Here is a 20,699-nt window from a genome sequence, read left to right on the forward strand (position 1 = left end):
GGACCACCAGAGGACCAGGTAGGAGGTATATTAGACGCTGTTATGAAAACAGCGTCTAATATACCTGTTAGGGGTTAAAAAATTCGGATCTCCAGCCTGCCAGCGAGCGATCGCCGCTGGCAGGCTGGAGATCCACTCGCTTACCTTCCGTTCCTGTGAGCGCGCGCGCCTGTGTGCGCGCGTTCACAGGAAATCCCGGCCCTCGCGAGATGACGCGTATATGCGTCGTCGTGCGCAGGGCTGCCACCTCCGGACCGCACATCTGCGTTAGGCGGTCCGGAGGTGGTTAAAGGGGAAAAAAGCTGCTGACCTCAGTTCTGATATTCTTAAAAAATTAGAAAGTGATGGACTAGACATAATGATGTGCCGCTCTCAGGGTTATGATAATGCTGCTACTATGGCTGGAATCCATGGAGGTGTACAATCCATTTTGAAGGAAAAAAAACAGGAAGGCTATTTTTAATGGATGTTTGGACCATTCCCTTAACTTGTGTGGTCAGCACTCTTTTGCTGAAAAATGCATCTTGCGTGACCTTTTTTGGAACTCTGCAGACAATGTTTTTTTTTTTTGCTGCTTCCATCCATCGATGGGATGTGTTAATTGACATTGCTGGAGTGTCAGTAAAAAGACTATCCACAACATGCTGGAGTGCTCATTATGCTGCAGTTAATCCAGTAAAAGAAAAATTTGACATGTTTGTGTCACTTGAAACTCTTTGTGAACCTTGTGAAAATATGGACATAAGAAGAGCAGCACAAGGTCTTCTACCTGCTGTCTGTGATTTTACTTTTCTATGCTACCTGCACTTCTGGTCTGATGTACTGAGGGAAGTTGATGATGCACAGCAGTACCTGCACACTAAGGGACTAAGTCTCGATAAAGTGGTGACAAAGCTTGAGACACTAAGGCCTCTTTCACACGGGCGTCATGTTTTTTGCCCGGATAAGAGGCGGGTGCGTTGCGGGAAAATGCGCGATTTTTCCGCGCGAGTGCAAAACATTGTCATGCGTTTTGCACTCGCGTGAGAAAAATCACGCATGTTTGGTACCCAGACCCGAACTTCTTCACAGAAGTTCGGGCTTGGGATTGATGTTCTGAAGATTGTATTATTTTCCCTTATAACATGGTTATAAGGGAAAATAATAGCATTCTGAATACAGAATGCTTAGTATAATAGTGCTGGAAGGGTTAAAAATAATAAAAAAAGTTAACTCACCTTCTCCTCTTGTTCGCGCAGATGCCACTCTGTTCTTTAGCTGTGGACTGAATGACCTGAGGTGACGTCAGATCACATGCTCCAATCACATGGTCCATCACCATGGTGATGGAGCATGTGATCTGACGTCATCAAAGGTCCTTCAGCCACAGCTAAAGAACAGACCGGCCTCTACGCGAACAGGAGGAGAAGGTGAGTTAACTTTTTTATTATTTTTAACCCTTCCAGCACTATTATACTAAGCATTCTGTATTCAGAATGCTATTATTTTCCCTTATAACCATGTTATAAGGGAAAATAATACAGTGAATAGACTGTCACCTAGAACCCATGCGTGAAAATCGCACCGCATCCGCACTTGCTTGCGGATGCATGCGATTTTCACGCAACCCCATTCATTTCTATAGGGCCTGCATTACGTGAAAAACGCACAAAGAGGAGCATGCTGCGATTTTCACGCAACGCATAAGTGATGCGTGAAAATCACCGCTCGTGTGCACAGCCCCATAGAAATGAATGGGTCAGGATTCAGTGCGGGTGCAATGCGTTCACCGCACGCATCGCACCCGCACGGAAAACTCGCCCGTGTGAAAGGGGCCTAAGACTTTTTCTATGTGAGGAGCGCAGTCACCTAGTCGAAAATGCAATTCAGCAGGCACTTTTAAAAGCTGATGAATATGGAATTGCAGTAGAGAGAAGAGCCAAGTTCAAGAAGAGGATGGCAGGGGAACTGGATACTGGAAGCACAAGTCTCCAAGAAGAAAATAAAAGGTTGATGCTTGAAAGCATTGATCGCTTTTATTTGGAACTCCAGACCAGATTAAGAGCCATCATGGGAGTAGCAGGCATGTTTGAAGCTGTTCAAGCAAAGAGTCTCATATCTGCCACTGAAGGAAAATTAAAGGTGTCCATTCAAAAACTGACCAATTTCTACGATGAGGTATTCGAGAGTGATCTGTTAGTGGAGATACAAAGGTTGAGAAGACACCTAACAGTTGCAAAGTTGGACCTAGAAGAAGTCACAGATTGGGCAGCTTTACAAGTTTTGACCTTCATAGCTGAATGAGATTTTATTTAATCTCTCCCACACCTTTCAGTATGTCTGAAATTATTTCTCCCAATCTGAGTATCCGTGGCTTCGTGTGAGAGGAGCTTTTCAAAGCTTAAACTTATGAAAAATGATCTGTGATCTACAATGGGAGAATCTAGGCTTTCTGATCTTGTACTGTTGTCAGTTGAAAGTGAATGAGTGCAAACCATTGATTTCAATTAAGTAATTAACATTTTTGCAGCTTTGAAGGCCAGGAAAGCAAAGTTCTGAATTGATTGAGATGTTCAAGTGCACTTGTATTTGTTCCTATTCAATTTTCTGTTATTTAATTAGTTATTTATTATTTGTTCCTGTTGAATTTTGTGTTATTTAATTATTTATAATTCTTTCCTGTTAAATTTAGTGTTGTAAAAATGTTATTTGTTCAGTAAAGGTTGAATTTAAAATAAACTTTTTTTTTTTTAAGCATTAACTTTGATTTCTTTCAAAATATTTTTTGTTATATGGCTAAAAAATTACTGCTTTGGGAGGGGGGGGGGGGGGGGGGGGGGGCTTGGGGAAGGGGGGCTGACACCATTTTCTACCGCGGGGGGTGACACTAGCCCTAACAACGTCACTGCACCATACCCACAGTGAAGCATGGTGGTGGCAGCATTATGTTTTGGGGCTGTTGTTCTTCAGCTGGAACTGGGGCCTTAGTTAAGCTAGAGGGAATTATGAACAGTTCCAAATACCAGTCAATATTGGCACAAAACCTTGAGGCTTCTGCTAGAAAGCTGAACATGAAGAGGAACTTTATCTTTCAGCATGACAACGACCCAAAGCATACATCCAAATCAACAAAGGAATGGCTTCACCAGAAGAAGATTAATGTTTTGGAATGGCCCAGCCAGAGCCCAGACCTGAAAATCTGTGGTGTAATCTGAAGAGGGCTGTGCACAGGAGATGCCCTCGTAATCTGACAGATTTGGTGTGTTTTTTCAAAGAAGAGTGGGCAAATCTTGCCAAGTCAAAATGTGCCATGCTGATAGACTCATACCCCAAAAGACTGAGTGCTGTAATAAAATCAAAAGGTCCTTCAACCAAGTATTAGTTTAAGGGTGTGCACACTTATGCAACCATATTATTTTATTTTTATATTTTTTCTTCCCTCCACCTAAAAGATTTCAGTTTGTTTTGCAAGTGAGTTGTACAGTTTATAGGTTACATTAAAGGTGGAAAAAGTTCTGAAATGATTTATCTTTGTCTCATTTTTTTACATCACAGAAACCTGACATTTTAACAGGGGGGTGTAGACTTTTTTATCCACTGTAGGTCACATACATAAAAGATGCGTAATTGGTGATTATACTTACAATGTAGTGGTGACACTTAAATTGACACACACACAAAGCTATCTGTCATAAAAGTCTTAATATGAACCTTTTATGGACTATTATGGCTACTGATTGCTGCAACTGTGATGGGGCAATAAAGGGTTAATGGTTTGTGGCGCTTGTCTTGTGGCTTTTCAGCCCATGTTAGGGGCTGTTGACATCTCGTTTTTGCTGGACATCAGGCAAATACGTTTAGACATAGAGTATAAAAAGTAGACAGACATATGCAATTTTGTGGTTATCTATCCTTTTTTACGTTTGATGGATGGGCATATGTGTCAATACATTTGTGTCAATTTTTTAACAAAAACTGACATATTTTTGTGAATTTTTTTATAAAGATTTTAAAATTTGAAGGCATTATCTGAAAGAAAAAACAGATACATTTGACAGATGGAAACGTATTGTCGTACATTTCTATCCGTCTCCCATTGTTTATTTTTTTGAAAGACTGAAATGCGTGGCATGCTACGTTATTCTAAGCTGCAAAAAATAAATAAAAAATGTACAGAAATGTAAACAATGACAAGTATGCACTTTTGGACTATGTTTGCCCAATTATAGTCGATGGGCACATCAAGCCATACGTTTATATACGTTTTTTCTGTTTACAAATGTATCCGCTTCACGTACAACAAAAATAAGAAGTGAACAGCCCCTTATGCTGCTCACACTCCTGTATTGCACATGAGGGCAATTGCAGCGCTGCCTCCATTCACTTGGATTCAACTGGAGTAGCGCTGCAGTTGTGAGTGCTGTGCATGGTGATGGAGCTACACAGAACAGATGGTCAGCAGGGGTGCAGGGTGTCAGACTCCACCAATCATCTAGTGATGACCTATCCTGAGGGCTGGACAACCCCTTTAATTCTGCGGCACATGCATGGATTTCTGAAAACTCAATTCACATGAATGAACAGATGAATAATTTCACATGTGCACAAACCCGATCTCTACAACTGCCCCATTCATCGGCAGAAATCCATGTGCTTGACACCAAAGCAACCTCATTAAGATGAATGGAACGGACTTGAACAACTCTGCTGCATGTGAATATACGTTGATTTTCCAGTTCATTTTTCCCTATCTTTGTTACTGAATTTAGAGCAGCACATACCCTTTAAAATGATTTGAACTGTTTCAGGACTGACAGATCTCTGTGGGTGGCGCAGCGCTCAGAGTGTAAACTGACTGCAAGACTTAGGCCTTGCGTCTTCTGCAAAAAATGGAAGACGCCCGTGTGCCCTCCACAAATTGCGGAACGGAACGGGCGGCCGTCAATACAAATGCCTATTCTTGCCCGCAAAGCGCGGACAAGAATAGGACATGTTATTTTTTTAGTGGGGCCGCGGAACGGAGCAACGGATGCGGACAGCACACGGAGTGCTGTCCGCATCTTTTGTGGCCCCCATTGAAGTGAATGGGTCCGCATCCAAGCTGCCAATTTCAAAGCTTCAATTTATGCAGATGTATATACCTTTAATGGCGCTGTCACACGTTTTCTTTTTCCTGGCTATTTTTTGACTTGTAAAAAACCACAGTGAAAGTCATCCATTTGTAAAAGCTTTTTCTGGTGTGGCATTATGTTATGTTTTTTTAAACACTTTTTTTCCTATAGAGAAGAATATGGAAAAGCACCAAGAAAAAACTCCACACCCAAAGCATGGTAAAATTTAAAAAAAGGAGATATGGGAGCAAAAAATTAAATAAAATGCAAGGAAACTGTCTTAGGCTGCTTTCACACTAGCGTTCGGGTGTCCGCTCGTGAGCTCCGTTTGAAGGGGCTCACGAGCGGACCCGAACGCAGCCGTCCAGCCCTGATGCAGTCTGAATGGAGCGGATCCGCTCAGACTGCATCAGTCTGGCGGCGTTCAGCCTCCGCTCCGCTCGCCTCCGCACGGACAGGCGGACAGCTGAACGCTGCTTGCAGCGTTCTGGTGTCCGCCTGGCCGTGCGGAGGCGTGCGGATCCGTCCAGACTTACAATGTAAGTCAATGGGGACGGATCCGTTTGAAGATGCCACAATATGGCTCAATCTTCAAGCGGATCCGTCCCCCATTGACTTTACATTGAAAGTCTGGACGGATCCGTCCGAGGCTATTTTCACACTTAGCTTTTTTTTGCCATTTTAATGCAGACGGATCCGTTCTGAACGGAGCCTCCGTCTGCATTAATATGATCGGATCCGTTCAGAACGGATCCGATCGAACGCTAGTGTGAAAGTAGCCTTAAAATTGCACTACAAAGCAGCAGTGTTTAAAGGGTGTTTTCAAGGAGTGGACCGTATAGGGAAGTTTCCAGGTGGGCCGATACCCAGGGGATCACCCAAGCCCTCCTCAAGGCTGCCGACTGGGTATATAATCTGATTCTTTCAGCATTAACTAATGTTAGGAACATCAGGTACTTATTCACCTGGACAATGGCCAACAGGTGAATACTGTGGTGAGGGTGGCAGCATTTTGTGCAGCACTGTGGCATGTGCTTCTGTTGAGGCACTATTTTCTGCTGCACTGTGCTATTTGGTTCTGCTGCGGTGGTATTTTGTGCTGCACTACAGTATTGCAGGCACCGCCCTATTTCTGTTGTCCCTGCCTACTTGTGTTGCCCCACTTTCTGTCAATTTGGACCCGCCTAAAACATGGGGTCACTTTTAAGTTCTTTCTAGGGCCACTTTAAGCTCCCAGTCCACCTATGGGTGTTTTATAATTTCTGATTAGTCAGCATGTAACGTCTGCTGTGTTTTTTGCTCCAAAAAAGCGGACAAAAATCACCAAAATCTCTTTTTTTTGTTTTGTTTTTTAAAGGGGCTGTCCCAACACTTGTAGTGATCCATAGCTCGGATAGTGACATCACTAGGTCGCTCCACGTGAGTGCAAGCTTTCAAATTTACCACCGGCCGGGGCGTACTCTTGTGGAAAAGAGATACCCGATCCACCAAAAACCCTGCCTTCAAGCCTGAAATAGGAGCTGAAAGTACGACGGAGGAGGATTCAATAGTAAGGTAACCTTGATTGCAATATTAATACGTGTCAGTGGTATATCTCTGGCGGAACAGGACAAGTAGTGGAGAAGGTAATGCGCGGTACCTTGTACCAAGTGGTTTTTATTGCAAGTTTGATTAGCTGATTGGCCTGGGTCTCACCCCCTACTCACCTGATTTTGCTGGGGTGGAGGGTGCTAGGGCAGGGAAAATAGAGTAGTACATGGGGGCCATTCACATGATTGACTATGAATGTTATACAAGGACAGCTTGAGTAAGCTCAAGGGGAACTTTATGATGTCCATATGCCTTACTATGGCATATAGACATGTATTGCCTTCTTGAGACAACCCCTTGGCTTGTAGTTTACAACTGCTTCCTCTGTACAAGTGTTGCATGGAAACTTTCTGCAAAGTTTACGGGCACCCTAAAGGGGCTGACTCATGACTATGCCATGGTAAGCACAGCAGGACAACAATCAGCATTAATCCATATGTGATTACTGCAGCTCGGCTACAATATGTATGGGCACGATTAGAGTGAAATTTACACAGCATATTTTTTCCGGAATTTCAATTGCGCAATCCGAAATTAAATTTCACAATAAAGTAGAGTGAAATGTAACTGAAGGTAGCATGCCCTGACCTATGTGTTGTGGAAGTGCCACAAAGTTTCACAGCGGCTTTCATTACTATAGTCTGGGAAAACTTCAATATTATGTATGTGTCATGGCCAAGACTGAAAATACTGTATGAATATATAAATATATATATATATATATATATATATATATATATACACAGAGTTTTCTTTATTTTCATGACTATGAAAATTGTAGATTCACACTGAAGGCATCAAAACTATGAATTAACACATGTGGAATTATATACATAACAAAAAAGTGTGAAACAACTGAAAATATGTCATATTCTAGGTTCTTCAAAGTAGCCACCTTTTGCTTTGATTACTGCTTTGCACTCTCTTGGCATTCTCTTGATGAGCTTCAAGAGGTAGTCACCTGAAATGGTTTTTACTTCACAGGTGTGCCCTGTCAGGTTTAATAAGTGGGATTTCTTGCCTTATAAATGGGGTTGGGACCATCAGTTGCGTTGTGGAGAAGTCAGGTGGATACACAGCTGATAGTCCTACTAAATAGACTGTTAGAATTTGTATTATGGCAAGAAAAAAGCAGCTAAGTAAAAAAAAAGAGTGGCCATCATTACTTTAAGAAATGAAGGTCAGTCAGTCCGAAAAATTGGGAAAACTTTGAAAGTGTCCCCAAGTGCAGTTACAAAAACCATCAAGCGCTAAAAAAAGAAACTGGCTCACATGCGGACCGCCCCAGGAAAGGAAGACCAAGAGTCACCTCTGCTGCGGAGGATAAGTTCATCCGAGTCACCAGCCTCAGAAATCGCAGGTTAACAGCAGCTCAGATTACAGACCAGGTCAATGCCACACAGAGTTCTAGCAGCAGACACATCTCTAGAACAACTGTTAAGAGGAGACTGTGTGAATCAGGCCTTCATGGTAGAATATCTGCTAGGAAACCACTGCTAAGGACAGGCAACAAGCAGAAGAGACTTGTTTGGGCTAAAGAACACAAGGAATGGACATTAGACCAGTGGAAATCTGTGCTTTGGTCTGACGAGTCCAAATTTGAGATCTTTGGTTCCAACCACCGTGTCTTTGTGCGACGCAGAAAAGGTGAACGGATGGACTCTACATGCCTGGTTTCCACCGTGAAGCATGGAGGAGGTGTGATGGTGTGGGGGTGCTTTGCTGGTGACACTGTTGGGGATTTATTCAAAATTGAAGGCATACTGAACCAGCATGGCTACCACAGCATCTTGCAGCGGCATGCTATTCCATCCGGTTTGCGTTTAGTTGGACCATCATTTATTTTTCAACAGGACAATGACCCCAAACACACCTCCAGGCTGTTTAAGGGCTATTTGACCATGAAGGAGAGTGATGGGGTGCTGCGCCAGATGACCTGGCCTCCACAGTCACCGGACCTAAACCCAATCGAGATGGTTTGGGGTGAGCTGGACCGCAGAGTGAAGGCAAAAGGGCCAACAAGTGCTAAGCATCTCTGGAAACTCCTTCAAGACTGTTGGAAGACCATTTCAGGTGACTACCTCTTAAAGCTCATCAAGAGAATGCCAAGAGTGTGCAAAGCAGTAATCAAAGCAAAAGGTGGCTACTTTGAAGAACCTAGAATATGACATATTTTCAGTTGTTTCACACTTTTTTGTTATGTATATAATTCCACATGTGTTAATTCATAGTTGTGATGCCTTCAGTGTGAATCTACAATTTTCATAGTCATGAAAATAAAGAAAACTCTTTGAATGAAAAGGTGTGTCCAAACTTTTGGTCTGTACTGTATATATATATATGTGTGTATATATATATATATATATATATATACACACACACACATACAGTATATACACACTTTCCTGCTGCTATATTTCTAAAGGTGGCCATATACCTGAGATAGTTGTCAGACAAATGCTTGTTCGACTGACAGCTATTCCCGTAACCCATGCATATGATCCTTTATATGTGGTGATAACTATTTAATCTATAAATTCTCTAGCCATTAACATAAATGTCTCTTCTATTAATAAAAGATGGTAAGCTACAGTGTTGCCTGAAAGTTTTTGAGCCCTTCAGAATTTTCTATATTTCTGCATACATTTGACCTTAAATTATATCACATTTTCACACAAGCCCTAAAAGTAGATAAAGATAACCAAATCGGTCATTTATTTATTGAGGAAAATGACCCAAGTCAGGTGTTTTCAATCAATGGGATGAAAATCAGGAGTAAGTGGGCAACCTGTTTTAAGGAACAGGGAGTTAAACAACATGGATCCATCAAAGTCTGATCTTCACTGTATGTGTTTGTTTGTGGAATTGTATAATTGAACAAATAAGATATCTGAGGACCTTAAAAGAAGATTTGTTGATGCACATCAGACTGGAAAAGGTTACAAAACCATCTATAAAGGCTTTAGACCAACTCACAGACAGAGTGTGTACAAATGGAGGAAATTCAAGAACAATATTACCTTCCCCAGGAGTGGCCGACCAACAAAGATCACACCAAGAGCAAGACATGTTAAAGTTCGCAGTTCACAAAGGAACTCAAAGTAACCTCTAATCTAGTAAAGGCCTTTCTCACATTTTCTAATGTTAATGTTCATGAGTCCACGATCAGGAGGTGAACAATATTGTTGTGCGTGACAGAATTGCAAGGAGAAAGCCTCTGCCCTCCAAAAAGAACACTGCTGCCTATCTGCAGTTTGCTAAAGATCACCTGGACAAGAAAGTAGGCTATTGGAAGAATGTTTTGTGAATGCATAATACTAAATAGAACTTTTTGGTTTAAATGAGGAACGTTATGTTTCGAGAAAGGAAAGCACTGCATTCCAGCATAAAAACCTCATCCCATCTGTGAAACACTGTTGTGGTAGTATCATGGTTTGGGATTGTTTTTTGCTGCTTTTGGGCCAGGACAGCTTGTCATTATTGATGGAACAATGAATTCTGAATTAATAAAGTTTTGGAATGGCCAAGTCAAAGTTCTGACCTTAATCAAATAGAAATGTTGTGTTCATGAGAAGAAACCCATCAACATAACAGAGTTGAAGCTGTTTTATATGTGCAGGACTAAACAACAATTACTGGAAATGTTTAGTTACAGTTATAATAGCACAAGGGGGGTGACACCAGATACAGAAAGCTTAGGATCAGTTTCCTTAATAAATAAATTACCAAGTCTAATATTTTTGTCTTATTTGCTTGAATTGGTTATATGTATCTTCTATTAGGACTTAGAAATATAGACAAATTCCGAAGAGTTCACAAACACCACTGTACATCTCCTTAATGATTTCTTAAAGAGGTTAGACAACAAATATCTGTAATCCTGAAGAAGAAATGTACAAGGGCAGAATGGATTACTCCTTCTGGACCTTCAACGTACATATATGGCACAGCCGGCAGGCAGCTGTGCTCGCTCGATCTTTGTCACGGGCCTGGCTGTTACTAACAGCCAGGCCCCTGCTGTATCACTGAAAACACAGAAGCCAGTCGATTAACTCCATAGATGCCACGGTCAAAGCTGACCGCTGCATCTAAGGGTTTACAGAGGGAGGGAGATCCCTCTCTCACCCCGCTGTCTTGTTTCTCCGTGGGATGCCGATGGCTGCTATGGTTGGGTCTCATATGCAAATATCACATGATCTACTCCAAGTGAACTCCGTAAAAAAATACCAAAGGTGCCAAAGCAGACATTTTTTTAGTTACCTCTCAAAAAACATAATATCGAGCAATCAAAAAAGTCATACAGTATGTACACCAAAATGTTACCAGTGAAAATTTCACCTCATGCGGCAAAAAACAAGCCCCCACATAAGACCATCACCACAAAAAAATAAATAAAAATATGGCTCTCAGAAAATGGTGACACAGATTTTATTTTCAAAAATAGAAATATTTGGTATAGCTGCGTCTGTAACTACCTGCTCTATAAAAATATCACATGACCTACCTTCTCAGATGAGCGCCCAAAAAAAAGTTAAAACTATGCCAGAACAGCCATTTTCTGCCACCTCCACATATTAGGAGTTGCTATATTCAGGAGAATATGATATAGATTATAGATGCAGGTCCCAACACTGGGAAAACTATATTTAAAATGGGGGTCCCATGAGCCCCTGTCCCACCTGGTGAGACCTCCACATCCAAAAAGAGAATGAACAGGTGGCCATACATGTGCAAGGCTCCCTCCATTCACTTGTATGTCAGTTAGGCCTCATGCACACGACCGTTGTGTGCATCCGTGGCCGTTGTGCAGTTTTCCGTTTTTTTTTCGCTGACCCATTGACTTTCAATGGGTCCGTGGAAAAATCGGAGAAAAAAAACCTTTGGCAGCCGCATCCGTGATCCGTGTTTCCTGGCCGTGAAAAAAATATGACCTGTCCTATTTTTTTCATGGTCAACGGTTCACGGACCCATTCAAGTCAATGGGTCCGTGAAAAAACACGGATGCACACAAGATTGTCATCCGCGTCCGTGATCCGTGTCCGTTTTTTCCTATCATTTCAATGGCAAACTTGACTTAGATTTTTTTTTCATTTTTCATGTCCGTGGATCCTCCAAAAATCAAGGAAGACCCACGGACGAAAAAACGGTCACGGATCACGGACCCACGGACCTCGTTTTTCCGGACCTTAAAAAAAACAAAAACGGTCGTGTACATGAGGCCTTAAGGAAACAGCTCAGCAAGTGTATCCTGTGGACATGCCATAAATGCCTGAGAAGGGAACAGCCCTTTAAGTAAAAATGACAATTTTTACCTTCTTCTGATCCATTACTTTTTTATATACACTTAACTCTAATGAAGCCTTTCACATACTCTCTTACAACGCAGTGTCATTTTTTGAAGAGATGGACATAGATTTGGAGCTACTCTTTTATTTACTATGACACAGTAGGGGACTACATCTATTTTTGTCCTAATCAAAAAGCCCTTTACAAAAATCAACCTCTCCTGATATCACTAAATACAGCAGAAGAGTGTGTAAAATACGGCTGAGCACCGGTAATTCCTCACACACAAATCATTATGAAATGCTAAAATACTACATTACAGTAATAAATCCAAACAAAATGTGTCAAAAGAGTATACAATGTTCTGCATAAGAAGTGGGACCATAAAGCTATTCGCTTACACAATAGTTCATACAGCAGCATCCCTCAAAACGGTCCTGTTTTCTGGGATTCCTCGAGTATGTACTACTCCACGTTATTCTGCTATACTACTACTACTATTTGTTTCTTGTTAATTATATAGCACTGCCATATATCACAGCACTAGACACATATGGAAATAACTTCCATCAGTGGGGACAATCCCTCACCATAATCACGTATTACATGGTCACCCATTTATTTGAATGGGCACCATTGCGGGGTTTCAGCAGCCAGGCTGGTGGTGATCACCTCATTGCTGAAAAAGCTTTGTTTTGAGGATGGGTTTCCTTGATAGATACATCTCTCTATTAGGCCTCATGCATACGAACGTATTTTCATTCAGTGTACGTTCCGTACAAAAAAAAAAAAAAGGTACTCCGTGTGCATTCGGTTTCTGTATTTCCGTTTCGTAAAAAAATAGAACATGTCCTATTATTGTCCCCATTATGGACAAGGATACTACTGTTCTATTAGGGGCCAGCTGCTCCGTTCCGCAAAATACGGAATGCACACCGACGTCATCTGTATTTTTTGCGGACCGCAAAATACATACGGTCGTGTACATGAGGCCTTAGGAAATCCATACTATATTCTTTTAATCATAATGGGGGAGATTTATCAAACTGGTGTAAAGTAGAATTGGCTTAGTTGCCCATAGCAACCAATCCATGTTTCATTTTTCACAGCTCCTTTGGAAAATGAAAGGTGAAACCTGATTGGTCGCTATGGGCAACTAAGCCAATTCTACTTTACATCAGTTTGATAAATCTCCCCCAAAATCCTTTCATGGGGAGCAATGCCATAAGTACAGCAGAAAAGATGCTAGGATTTCAAATAGACCTAATACTTTGGGCATCTGTCAGCGGAATACAGGTTGAAGTGGGCAGTCTATATTCTGTCTATGTAGCAACTATGACAGAAGACACATACTACTATAAAATAGAGACAGAGAATTCCTGTTGATGACTGGCTTGCTAATAGAAAAGCACACTGTATTTGCTGCCCTTATGAAGTATTCTAGGTATACTGTAGAATGATGCATTTATCATATATTTAGTACACAGTCGAGTCACATTATTATGACCACTTCCTACTTACAATGTTGGTAGCACCTAGCTCATGAAAGGCTAAAAGGTGCACACATATCCCTCAATGTTCTCATGGGTAAAGGGTCCATTTATCAGAATTGCAATAATATTTCTGAAACTGCACAGTTTGTGAACTGTTCATGTGCTTCTGTGGTGAAAGCGTAAGCGACATGGAAACTTCGGAGCACCATGTGGCATTGATGTGAGAAGTAAACGCTGGCTACGAAGATACCTGAGGGCGGACCGACACTCTACAGTGGAGCAGCTCACCACCAAAATGAACTAGGGGCTACCAGACATGTGTCTAACACAACAGTTCAGCAAACTCTATAATGTATGGAGCTCTGAAGCAGACCGATGGTCACTGCACCTCTGCTAAAGAAGTTGCATCAGCAGAAAAGCCTTCAATTTTTGCTGCAGTATCAGAACTGGACCTCCGCTGATTGGAATAGGGTTGCCTTCTCTGTTGAGTCACATTTTCTGCTTCATCGAACAGGAAGATTCTATGGAGATTCCACGATATCACCAGTGCATCTCCAATATCAATCCCGATACCGACCAGCAAATTTTTTTCTCTCCTTCAGGAGAGAAACCTAGCGCGGACCCATCTACATGTACTTTGGTTGTCTTTCTGGAGAAGGGACTTACTGCTTTTTTTGGGACTGCTGCTTTAACCGCTCCTGATATCGCACAGAAACTTTCTTTGTGTCTTAGCTTCATCGAACAGATGGATGTTGGCGTGTCAGGTGAGAAACATCAGAGAACAAACACCCTGCACCCATTGCTGGAAGAACACAAACTGGTGGTGGCAGCGTTATGGTCTGGGGAATGTTTTCCTGGTATTCTATAGACCCACTCATCCATGTGGAAGTCACTTACTACAGATTTGTGTATGAATTCATCCTTGCAGATCTCATACACCCATACATGCTAATTGTCTTCCCTGGAGCCGAAGGGATCTTCCAGCAAAACAATGTGACATGTCACATGTCTTGAAATGTCTAACTCTGTATGGAAGAGCATGACCAAGACTTCCAAGTACTACCCTGGCCCCCTAATTCCACAGACTTGAACCCAATTGAGCATCTGTGGGACCACCTCGATGATTGTGTTCGCCCTATGGATCTTCCCCACACACCCTCCAGCAGCTGTGGGATGCACTGCAGTCAGCATGTCTCCAGGTTTTCTCTTAAAACAGTTAATTTATAGCTCAGAAATTATGCTTCTTCAAAAACTGATATTTTTAGCCTGAGCGTGATATAAAGTTGAATTTGAAATTGGTTAATCTATTCATGGGTTGCTATGACAGCAAAATACTTGTTCCTTCTAATCTTCAAAACATATTTCTAAGACATAAAAGATTAAACAAGCATAATACTCTCAGTTTCTTCATAATAATTATTGGACACCACAAACTAATTAAAAACCTATGTTCTCTGAAGTTGTGAATGACTAGTTATTAACTATTTTTCTCAATCATTTCAGGGGATAGATGAGAAGCTTCGTATCACTGCTTTTCTTAAAGTACCCCAGTCATGGAAGAGTCATGCAGGATGTCCGCTGAAAATGAAAACAGCAAGTGCTAAGAATCCGCTGAAGCACAATCTGCTGCTGTTGCTTTAGGTGTTCAGATACAATGGGCGCCTCTTTTTAGAGGGGTTAAACAATTTGCAAAAATATGTTGCAGTAATCTAATCTATTTTGTATGACATCCATATATATGTCATGACTTACCCCAGTTGCGCCAAACCTCAGGTCCCCATCAGTGGGCTGTGTGATTATCTGCAATCCATGGCTGCTGCATCCATAGGTTGCAAGGTGGCAGCAATTACGTTAGTCACCCATGTCGCCTCTTTCTTGGCCATCCCTTGGTGGATTCTCTTCTGCAATAAGTTTAGCACAAGTGCAGAAAAAGATCCGTCAAGGGACAGCACAGAAAGCGATGCACTGGATAAATCACGTCACCCCCCACCAAATATCATACCAAAAATAGAGTAAGTGCTATTGCAACATATTTATACAAACTGGCCAACCACATTAATGCATTGATGAGAAAATGACACTGGTCACAAAGGAATAGACTTTTACAGTGCATAATACATTAGAGAGATGACTGGGGAAGACTTGGAGTATATATTATAAAAAAGAAAGTCAATAACTAGTGGGGAAGGAAGGGGACAAGGGGCGTTTAAATTACCGTCAATCTGACAGCTATCATGCTAAACCAGAGGGACTAAGATGGGAGCATTCAGTGCTTTGGGTATTGCCCCTCGGGTACCGTCCATGTCGGCAGCTAACCTGTTGTGTGTGAACATAGCTTTAGAAGACATCATTGTGGTCCAGTATGTTGAACCATAAGAAAATATGTACTCATGAACTGACTTAAAGGGAACCAGTCACCAGTTTTATGGTGTCCTAACTAAGGGCAACATAAATAAGTGACTGATTCTTTTAGCAAAATGCTGGGTCACTTTCTTTAATTGACCCAGTCAATCTGCCAACATCTTGTATTGAAAATCTACAGCTGATGATGATGAGTCATGAACATTCATGAGCTCTTGACTCTCCCCTCCTACCTGCTGCTGAATGACAGTTTGTTTCCATATGAATCAGCAGCAGGTGGGCAGGTGAGTGGCTATAGCTCTGAATTAAATATACACTGGACTAAATGACATCACGCTGGACTCAAATCAGCTCATTAGCATGCGGCATCTTTGTGTGTATATTATGAGGTAACCATCTGTCACACCAGTAAGTGAATACATCTAAGGCACTTTTTAGTAGTTAATGATTGTATATAATTAGTTAGATTATAATCAAATATCCACATGACAGGTTCCCTTTAAGGTGTAACTTTCATTGTACTTTAAAGAGTCTTAAGCATTCCTAAGGAGAGTCTGTCTTTAGTCTTTAGCATCTTACTAATACTGTAATAAGTCAGATAGGCAGGGTGATGGACTTAGTACTTACTCAGGAACTGGGGTAACGACAAGATTCAGGCTGGAAACCTCTGTACGTTACACATAGGTATCTTCAGCGCTCAGTAAAACACTGAAGACTGAAAACAGATTCTTCATGCTAAGACTCTTTACACCCTGTTTTCTAGCAGAAAGAAACATTTTCCCTAATCAAGTACATTACATAAACGTTACATAACATCCCTGTTCTTACACAATATTAAAAATAAATCAAAACAAAGCTTCCACTTTAAGGTATAGTCATGTAATATTTGGAACTAAGAACAGTAAATTACCCATCATTTGTATGTGTGTGTACCGTACATACAGAGCAGAAATGATTGCTCTTTTCTCAATCAATTGATTGCAAGGAGTGTTACCTTAAGGGCTCTTTCACATTTGCGTTCTTGTCTTCTGGCATAGAGTTCCGTCGTCGGGGCTCTATGCCGGAAGAATCCTGATCAGGATTATCCCAATGCATTCTGAATGGAGATAAATCCGTTTAGGATGCATCAGGATGTCTTCAGTTCAGGACCGGATCCGTCCTTAAACTAAACGTCGTTTCGGCGCATTGCCGGATCCGATGTTTAGCTTTTTCTGAATGGTTACCATGGCTGCCAGGACGCCAAAGTCCTGGCAGCCATGGTAAAGTGTAGTGGGGAGCGGGGGAGCAGTATACTTACCGTCCGTGCGGCTCCCGGGCATGGATGACGTGATCGCATGGACACGTCATTCATGCGCATGGGGCGCTCTGACGTCATTCTGGAGCGCCCCGGGAGCCGCACGGACGGTATGTATACTGCTCCCCACTACTACTATGGCAACCAAGACTTTAATAGCGTCCTGGCTGCCATAGTAACACTGAACGCATTTTGAAGACGGATCCGTCTTCAAATGCTTTCAGTTCACTTGCGTTTTTCCGGATCCGGCATGTAATTCCGGCAAATAGAGTACACGACGGATCCGGACAACTCAAGTGTAAAAGAGGCCTTAGCTAAGCAGGAGAACGTTTATAAGTAGGAAAGCCAAGTTTTCCTGGGTATTTTTATAGGCTAGAAAAAGGAATCCAGATATAGAAATCATATCAGTAATAATAAGTCAGAGCAACTGCACTTATATGACATTTCACTAGTCATCAAACTGGTTTTCTCAATTAGAATGACCTTATGAGAAGCAAGCCATTCTAATTGAGAAAGATGACTGCTGAAATCCCTTAAAGAAAAAATACAAGTTGCTCAGACTTATTACTGCTGAGATACCACGACCTGGATGAATGAGAACCTTCACAAAGCTATAGAAATCACTTGAATTGTCTATATAAGATATACTGTAGATAACCATCTCTGTACCTGCTCAAGCAGATCCTCCACTTTCTTTTGCCAGTTATCCTTAGCAGTGTGTATTTCCCGCTCCTTGAGCTGTGTTAGTTGGGCCAGAGCAGACTTCTTGTCCTCCTCATGCTGCACCCTCAGCTCTTCCCGTAACTCTTTACATTCTTGCCTTAAAAGTGCAGCACAAAGGAATATATATCCATAAAGATTTACAGGAAAGATTAACATTTTCTGACTTCCCTATATTTAATAATATACCTGAGGGATTCAGTCCATTTCAGTTCCAGATCACGGGCAACCTTCTCAATCTTTAATCTTTCCTCTTCCCGCAGGCCAGAAATGATAGCTTCATTTTGCTGTCTCTCCTTTTCCAGCTCACTCTATAGAAATGAATAGACACTAGCTTCAAATTGAAGATTACATTTAATGGCCCTATTGAGCTAATCACATGTGCACACTGGTCACACTGTCATGGTTCCTAAGCTGGTTGTCTTGAAGTTCATAATCAGTGTATTTGTTTGAAAAAACAACTTTAGGTACATTTTTAATGTCATGAATATTGTCTTATTGGAGTCACTGGGGCGTGTCCATCACTGAATTGAGTTGAATATTGCCAGCAATCCCGCCTGCCCCCTTTCTATCCTGCACATCAATGCCTGGTCAGAACTACTCCTCTAGCAGCCTGGATCCAGGCATACACAGTGAGCGCTTGAGGCTGAGGTGTAAATGGAGACATTTCTTTGGGGTTCTTCTGTGGTAAAAAGGTTGGGAATGACAGGCCTACTCTTTAAAGGCATTGTCTAGTTTATAAAAACAACTCCCATACGCCCGATTAACAAATTCTGATAGAACAGATTGGGGTCCCCTATTCAGAACCCTCAACTCTGGCCAGAGTGAAGAGCATTTACAAAAGCATCTCTTGCTTTGGAGGACCTGTCCTATCCTGCATTACAAAGATAACTCATAGATTTATGTTGGTACTTATGGTGCTTTTTATGCTGCTTATTAAGGCTGGTCCCTGATGATTTGATGTTAAATGTCAATTGGCATCAGAGATACTAATATTGCACTAAGCACTTTATTGGACCCAGGGTGTTATGAAATCTAGCTAATTTGACGTTTCATATGCTGCTTATACATATTTTTATATTACAATTTGACTTTTAATCGTGTTTAAATAAAGATGAGAATATATATGATGTCCGGTCTTGTTTTTGGAGACTACAGCAGGGACCATAGCAGCGGTGGACCAGAAGCAGCAGTGGATCGGTGAAGGGGAGAATGGCTTCTGTTTTAGTTGAATATTTTCTGTCCCATTTTTTTAAATCTTCTTGGAAAGCCCCTTTATTAACTCCACATTGGTGACATTCTTATTTTAAAACTGACTTTATTACAGCAACATCTATACAATACATGTGCTTTCTTTCTTGAGATTCCTACTTTAAATATGTACCTATTGTAGTTAGCTCAGCACTAAATGATGAGACGGGTATACTATTTAACCTCAACTATTTCACTTGAGCTAAATATATTAGATAATAAAATCAAAAGTGTAGTAGTTCAGTAGCTTTTAATGTACAGAAAAAGTGGATGTGCTGGAAAAGGAGGGGGAATGTTAAAGGGTAACTGTCATGTTTTTATTAAAAAAAATCTATTTTAGCATATGTTACTGCTGCAGCAGCATTATTCATAAAGCAATCTTTTGTTTCTTCACATACCACTGTTTTCCTTGAGTTTTTCCCTTCTTTAAGAGAAGCATGCCACTTAAAGTGTTGCATCTGCTGAAATCTACTACAGCCAGGAGTAGATTTCTGGTGTAATGTGCACCAGGATTATGGAGCACATGTTGTTAAATGAGTTGGGCCTCAGAAATCTTGCCCCAATCCTGAATTCTCCCACCTATAACCTGACCACTTTTTGAAGAAGTTGCAACAGGGTCAGAAAAAGTTAAAAAGTCACACATTGCCTTTCAAACTGGACTTTTGGCAAAACTGTGAATTTCCTCATAAAAACTGCTTCCTATACATGGGTCGCTTCTCTGTTTGTTAAAGGCAACACATAAAGTATCTTGACCAATAAAATATAGTTATAGCCCTGAACATTTCTAGGTTAGATTGATTACTAGGCAATCAGCAATAATCATTATAAACATTAAAGGATAACTGTCATGTTTTCATAAAAAAAAAAAAAAACAATTTTAGTATATGTTACTGCTGCAGCAGCATTATGCATAAAGCAATCTTTAGTTTCTTTACATACCACTGTTTTCCTTGAGTTTTTCCCTTAGTTATGGCTGTTTAAACATTTACAATATGAGGACCTTCTCAAGATGGCTCCTCTGCCAGTTTCTGAGGCCAAAACTGCTTTCCCTCACTTCCCATACACACTTGCTGTAGCCAGCAGCTCCCTGACAGCCAATAAGATTGGATTACTGAGAGACACGCCTCCTCACTCTGAAGCCGAATTGTCACAGTCCCTCAGGTGACTGATGTCAGGAAGTCAAGGAGATTGGCTGAGCATGGAGGAATCTAACAGCCTCCTTGATTTCTCTTGATTCAGTGTTGATATGGTTAATGACCCCTTCCCTTTTCTCAGCTGTTGCTTAGTGGTCATCACTTCTACCATTTATAGTCTAACCCTACCCTTCTGACTATGCGGTTGATAGCTTCATTTAGGTTTGGCTGAGCTGGTGTGAGATCCTCTCTGTTGTTCCTGTTCTTTCATCTCTACAGAAGTTAAGTGTCACATTTGTTTGTATTTGTTATATTCCCTGTGGTTTTATCTGGGCCTAATACAGAGACTTCCATTCGTTCAGAGGAATGGGTTGTCTCTGGTCCTATAATTATTCCAGGGCCTTATAGGGAAATCAGGGCCTAGGTATACTGCTTATAATTATTCCTACCTTTAAGGTCTATTCATATTGATAGGTAGTCA

The 20,699-nt window shown here is 41.3% G+C and overlaps 1 protein-coding gene across 2 annotated transcripts in view; it reads right to left on the bottom strand.

Annotated features, from left to right (window-relative positions):
* The window catches only part of FAM184A (family with sequence similarity 184 member A), a 185,006-nt gene that overhangs the window by 34,775 nt on the left and 129,532 nt on the right, over positions 1 to 20,699 (bottom strand). For both annotated transcript variants that reach the window (XM_044291911.1, XM_044291912.1), the window contains 2 exons: positions 18,024 to 18,145; positions 17,784 to 17,934 (listed from right to left, as the gene is read on the bottom strand). In XM_044291911.1, coding sequence (XP_044147846.1) covers positions 17,784 to 17,934; positions 18,024 to 18,145 — 273 coding nt within the window. The remainder of the gene's footprint in view (positions 1 to 17,783; positions 17,935 to 18,023; positions 18,146 to 20,699) is intronic.

The sequence above is a fragment of the Bufo gargarizans genome, chromosome 4, assembly GCF_014858855.1.
Source record: "Bufo gargarizans isolate SCDJY-AF-19 chromosome 4, ASM1485885v1, whole genome shotgun sequence".
In the NCBI taxonomy this organism is placed as follows: domain Eukaryota; kingdom Metazoa; phylum Chordata; class Amphibia; order Anura; family Bufonidae; genus Bufo; species Bufo gargarizans.